The sequence below is a fragment of the Cervus elaphus genome, chromosome 22 (genome assembly GCF_910594005.1).
Source record: "Cervus elaphus chromosome 22, mCerEla1.1, whole genome shotgun sequence".
Lineage (NCBI taxonomy): Eukaryota > Metazoa > Chordata > Mammalia > Artiodactyla > Cervidae > Cervus > Cervus elaphus.
The window spans coordinates 4307409-4313408 of record NC_057836.1 but is presented as its reverse complement, the minus strand read 5'-3'; the positions used below and the strand labels follow the sequence as shown (position 1 = coordinate 4313408).

Genomic DNA, 6000 nt, shown 5'->3' with positions numbered 1-6000 from the left:
CCAGAGGCTGGGCAGCATCAAAGCCGTTTACTTTCTGACTTGGGGAAAAGACAGTCCACGTGTGCCAAAATGATCTTTCAAACAAACAGAGCATTACTTGTTACCGAGAGGATGGGGGTGGCCGTTTGTCCTGCTCCTCGGTGATGGAAGAAAGCTGGCCTGTCACAGCGGGACATAACGGATGACTTCCTGCCTAGAGCAGAATCCAAGGGCTGTGTGTCATCTTGCCCTGGACCAGGGGCCAGATGGTGGGGTCCTAATCCCCCTGGTGGAACCTCTCTGAAGATGAGCCCAGCTTCCGCCAGCTACAGGGAAATGTGCAGCTCATCAAGTTTCCTGACTCTAACATCAAGACCCAGAAGGAAACTGATTAAAAGCTAATGCCAGAAAGAAGCTTGTCTCTCCTGATAAAAAGATACACTTCCTTTGGTCAGAAAACAGGGGCTGCATAAGTGATCCTAATCTGATCTTTACTTTGGCTGCCGAGAAACTCAGAAGTCAGGTTTAAGCTCAGGAATTATACCACTCCAGTTTTATGGTACAATTATTCCTTCCTGGCTCAACGGTTTCTTCAAAAATAAAAATAACAATATTTTCCCTAGTCAAACACAACACCCACTTTCATTTAGCTCCCTTTTGATCTTTAGCTGCATGAATGTAGCTTTTACAGAGTCATAACTACAATGTGAATTTATACATTCTCACCCAATCTTGTTCCCCCACTTTTTTTTCTACATAAATTAATTCACAAAAATCCTATTTCTAGTAAGGCATCATAGTTAGCCTTTTCAACAAAAGCACAATATTCTGTTGAATCACTATTAACATTGTTGAATTTAATTTTACATACCGGGCATAGGTTACTGTTGGACATTGCATTTTTTTCTAAATTTTCACTGTAATAAACAATTCTGCTAATATAAAAATAAATAAGGGACTTCCCTGGTGGTCCAGTGGTTAAGACCTTGCCTTCCAATGAAGGGAGTGTGGGTTGGATCCCTAGTGAGGAAGCCGAAGATCCCACATGCCTTGCGGCCAAAAAAAATTTAAAAAAAAATAATAAATATTGTAACAAAGACTTTAAAAACGGTCCACATAAAAAAACTTTTAAAGAATAAAGGAATCAAAGTTATGAAAGACAAATACTTGTATGAAAAATGTTCAAATTCTATGTTAATTAAAAACATACATTGAAGCATTGAGACGCCTGTCCTTTTGCCTGTGGAAATAGTCCAGACTGAACAAGGATATTAGTGCTGGAGAGGAAATGCAGCAGCCCAAGGCTTGGCGCCTGTCTCTCTCTGGGGTGAATCAGTCCAGCTCGGGATGTAGCATCCGCTCTTCGAGGGCATCCACGCTGGGAGTTGAGCCCAGAGAATGCAGGTTTCACTGGAGCAACGATTTGTAACCCCCAACATTGAAATGATCTAAATATCCAGCAATCGGAAAGTGGTTCACCTGTAAATGAACCAGACTCTGCCCATCTACAACAAACACACTAGAATCAATTTGCAACAACATAGATAGACCTAGAGATGATCATGGAAGTACACGTGTGCACAACCCGTATACTATTCACTGGCTAGATATATAACGCAGGTTTCTAATAAGAGAGGGCAAGGCTTATGCCATAGTGTTTGGTGAACAACAAAGCCCTTCCAGCCCAGGACTGGAAGTCAGTCGGCCTGGATTCAGAACCCACAGCTGCCAGTCACTGGTCATGAGAATCTGACCAACAACCTCACTTTTCTGAGCCTTGGTCTTATCTGTAGAATGGGGGTACTAAAGCACCTCCCAGGGCTGTTGTGAATATTAATAAAATAACAGACAAGCCTATAATCTGCTGCAAACACATTTTTTTCTGGTTCTCTAACCTCCTTCCAGGACAACCTATGGCTTAAAAACATCGAATTAATGTTAAAGTAGTAAAGAGCCTCCATCGGCCTCGCACTTAAAGCTCCTATATCCCCATGTTCACTGCCTTTGGGACTTTACCAGACCAGCTCTGCGGGCTTCAGGGACCCGCACCATCCAGCCAAAATGGACCAGGTCATCTTTCTAAGCTGCCCGGAGTCTCTGCTGCCCCCATGCCATCGTAGACGCTACCTGCTCTGCCCAGGAAACCATTCTCGTGCTACTGCTCATCTTTCAAGGGCCGGTCCCACGCCTTTCATGAGCTTTTCCTGGCTCTCTGCAAATCTCAGACTGGAGAGGCACCCTGTGTGGGGGAATGAGTGCTGTGTCTTTCTGTCTTAGATGTTTAAATCTAACATACATTCAGAAAAGGGCACGTATCAGTAACTGATAAAAACTCACAAACTGAACCCTACCTTGAAACCAACGCAGAGATTAAAAAAAAAAAAACATCCTAACCAGCCCCTCTTCCTAAAAGCCACCTCAGACCCCCTCTGGTCCCTAACCCATCACTCTCCTGACTTGTAACTTGTTCCTGTCTTCATGGCATCTTGCAGGAAATGTTCTTCAGCAACTGGCTTCACAGTGGCTCTTGTCTGAGAGCCTTCCAGTAGCTGCCCAGGTTGTCGAGCACTGGTTTTCAGGGCTGTGTAGTGCTCCACGCTGACTGCCCAGTGCCTGTATTCCGCTGAGGCTGAGCTCAGCCCTTCCCTGTTGGAAGCTGTGCTGAACTGCCGGGCAATGGGCACTCTGGCCCATGATTTTGTCTCAGTGCCCAGGACAGCATATGCCTTTCTGCCTGGTATAAAACCGAGTGGGACTCCTGGGTCAGGGAACCCCGACACTTGGCTAAGGGTGTCCCTATGGGTCTCATCCCCCTGCTCCCATCTCCACCTGCACATCTTTGTTTTTCTTATTCTTTGAAATAATTCTATTTCTGGGTTCAGCAGACTAATTCATCCTCAGTAACCACCGACTGGTTGCAGCCATGAATTTCCTACACGGAGTGGCTTTTGCAGGCCCAGCTCAAAGGCTGCTTCCTCATGGGCAAAAAGGAATCTCTTTCTCCCCAGAGCTTGGGTGTCCCGGATTCTTCACCCTCCACGGGCGTTGGGATGCTGGTGGAGTCAGCCTGACGGGCGGTCCCCTGAGGGCAGAGCCAGGTGGCAGTCTCGGGCACACCTGAGGTCGACCACCGACCTGCAGAGCCCCCGACGACCCCCCGCGCAGGAGGGAGGGGGAGGGAAACCAGCAGACTGTGGGTTCCGGGCAACACTCGGGGGCCGAGTCCCGCAGGGGGCTCCCCGAATGGACCGCCCTTATTTCCCCTCAAAAGGCGCCTCCGATCCTGGGGACCCCTCGCTGCATGGGGCCGCCCCCCTCTCCGGGGGCGCCCCCCCAACCCGCCCTTTTGGTGGAGCCGGGCGGAGCTAACCTTTGATACCCAGCCCGCCACTCGGGCCGATGGGTGCGGAGGGGATCGGGTTTCACTCGCGCAGGGCGGGTGGGGGTGTGGGCGGGGTGGGGGTGGGGTGCTTCCCGCCGATCGCGCCCCCCCTTTCCCTGGCCCCCACACCGGGGAGAAGTTTGGGGTCCCTGTCCCCGCCCCGGCCGTGGGCCTGCGCACCCTTCGAGGATGGGTGCCAGGAGGGAGGGCACCCCAGGAGGGAGGGGGCCCGGAGGTCTCCGGCGGGGAGCGGCCGGGGGAGGGGAGCGGGCGCCCCGCGGCCCCGCCCCCGCCGCGCCCTCCCCGCGCCCTCCTCCGGGGCGGGATAATTGAACCGCGCGGCCGGGGCCCAGCGTTGGCTGCGGAGGCTCGGCCGGAGCTTGGAGCCCGCGCTGCCCGAAGCCGAGAGCCGCGCCCCGCGCCTTTGTCCGCCCGCCACCCATGGAGCGCGCCGCCCCGTCGCGCCGGGTCCCGCTGCCGCTGCTGCTGCTCGGCGGCCTCTCGCTGCTGGCGGCCCGAGGTAGGGGCCCAGGGGGGCGTCGGGAGGGAGGGGGAGCCCCGAGTCCACGGCCCCCGCTGGAGTGACTCCCCCACCCCCACCCCCGACCCCTGGGGACCCCGCGCCCCGTGGGACTTTTGGGACTGCCGGCGCCTGGGGACGCAGCCCGGAGCTGCGCCCCCGTCGGCGGTCCTGGGGCGTCTGAGCTGCCCCGCGGCGCTCCCCTCGCCACCCCACAACTACCCGCCTCCTGGTTTCCATCCTGATCACCTCCGCTGACTTGGGGACTTGTTTTAGAGACGGATGCCTCCAAACACATTCTGCCGCAGGTCCTCTCACTTCCAAACCCTGCCCACCCTAGCGCCCATCCACCCGCCGGGGCCAAAGTGCCGGCTGGGAGAGGGAAAGGCTGGTGGTGGCCAAGGTCGCCGCCCCACCCCCACCCTTCCCCCTCCCCCACCCCCACCCCCACCGCCGTGGCTGCTCCTTGCCCCTGGAGCGCCCTTGGCATACCTGTTCTCACTCCTCCCACCTCCACCCTTATGCAGGGGCTGTGGTACCCAGCTTTCTGATGGGAAAACAGACTGGGGGGTGGGGATGGGTAAATTGCTCAAGACACAGCACCCGTCCTGGAGTAGGGGGTGCTGGTGGAGGCCACAGAGAGGAAGGGTGTAGTCTGGAGGTGTTCAGGGTCACAGCTGTGTGTGGGGAGACCGCTGTCTGCCCTCCTGGGACACTGAGGACCCCAAGACGGAGGTGCTGCCAGCCTCCATATTCAGTGTGGCCAGGGTCCGGCCACCTCCAAACCCGGCCGCCTGGGGGCAAGGGGGTGCAGGGGGGTCTCCACCAGCAGAGCCCCCAGCCGTGGGACTGACAGCGCTGGAATGGCGAGCCCCCAGCTCATCCTTTCTCCCTTAATCCTCAAGGCCTCGCTCCTCAGGGGTGACCACAAGGCCCTGCCAATCACAGCCATGACCTCTGACCTCTCCACTGACCCCAGTTGCTCATCAGTCATTAGCCAGGCCAGCCCTCCTGGGGCCAGGCGCAGATTAGGGCTCTGACCACCCTCGGCATCTCCAACCACCCTCGGCATCTCTGGTTCTTTATCTCTGGCTTAGTTGAGCTTCTTTTAAACTCTCTGGTGACCACTCCCCTTCCTCTGTCAAAGGTCACTTGTCCCAGCTAATGCCTTGCTGGGATTCAGGGGTCCCGGGGAGGCTGGGGGTGGGGGCGGGGAGGGCTCTGCACTCTGCAGAGGTTTCTTGGCTCCCTGGCCCCCTTTGCCGTAGACCTTCATGGAGCCCTGTCTGTTCCGGGCACGGGCCTGTGCCCGGGACATGTCGTGGGTGGAGGAATGGGGCTCAGTACTGGCAGTGAGAGCCATCCGGGCCCGGGGGTTGATGGGAGGCTTCTTGGAGGAGTGGGTGCTTGAGCGGGAGCTGGTCAGGCAGGCAGGGGCGGAAGGGAATTCAGGGGACAGCGGGCTGGATCAAAAGCCCAGGGGGCCCCGGCACCTCCTGTGTCTAACGCACAAGGAAACTGAGTCGCAGAGAGAAGGTCTAGTTGGGCTTTGCTGAGGCCCTCCACTGCTATCCCACCTCCGTGTGAGAAGGGTCCCCTGCAGGCTGGCAGAGGCCAGCTTTGAAGGAGTGCCGAGGCATGCTAGGCTGGGATGGCTCCCCAGCCCTGACTGATGGTTTACTGCCGTCTTCTTCCTAGAGCAGGTCCTCACCTGAAGCGGGTACAGAAGCCTCTCTCCTTTGCCCACTGATTAGAATGCCTGTATCTTTGGGAAGGTCCCTCTCTTGAATTTCAACAAGTTTGGTATGGTTTGGGGTGAGAGAAGGGGAGAGATCTGCCAGGGTCCTTTCTGTACCTGCAAACTCAGACGCTGTAAGTTTCCCGAAGCCTTGTAAGGCCGAGAGTGACACTGTCCCCACCCACCCTCATAGAGCTGAGGGGGTCCCAGAGGAAATGTGCAGTTTAAAAGGGTCGCGGAAAAGGCCCTGATGGTGAGCCTTTTAGCTAATCTTCGGAACTCATTTGGTGACCAGGCCACAGGAAGGCAGAGGGGTGCTGCACTTTTGAGCCACGGGGGCAGAGTGGGAACCGCCGGTCTGTCCTGCATCCTTTTGTCTGT

At 55.9% G+C, this 6000-nt stretch overlaps 1 protein-coding gene across 2 annotated transcripts in view; it reads left to right on the top strand.

The window, feature by feature from the left end:
* The first annotated feature begins 3685 nt into the window (after positions 1 to 3685).
* FBLN1 (fibulin 1) overlaps positions 3686 to 6000 on the top strand; it is an 81021-nt gene continuing 78706 nt past the window's right edge. Inside the window, exon 1 of one of the 2 annotated variants that reach the window (XM_043880910.1) lies at positions 3686 to 3881. In XM_043880910.1, the coding sequence (XP_043736845.1) occupies positions 3803 to 3881 (79 nt within the window). In that variant the 5' untranslated portion in view covers positions 3686 to 3802. The remainder of the gene's footprint in view (positions 3882 to 6000) is intronic. The other variant, XM_043880909.1, reaches the window with a different exon arrangement.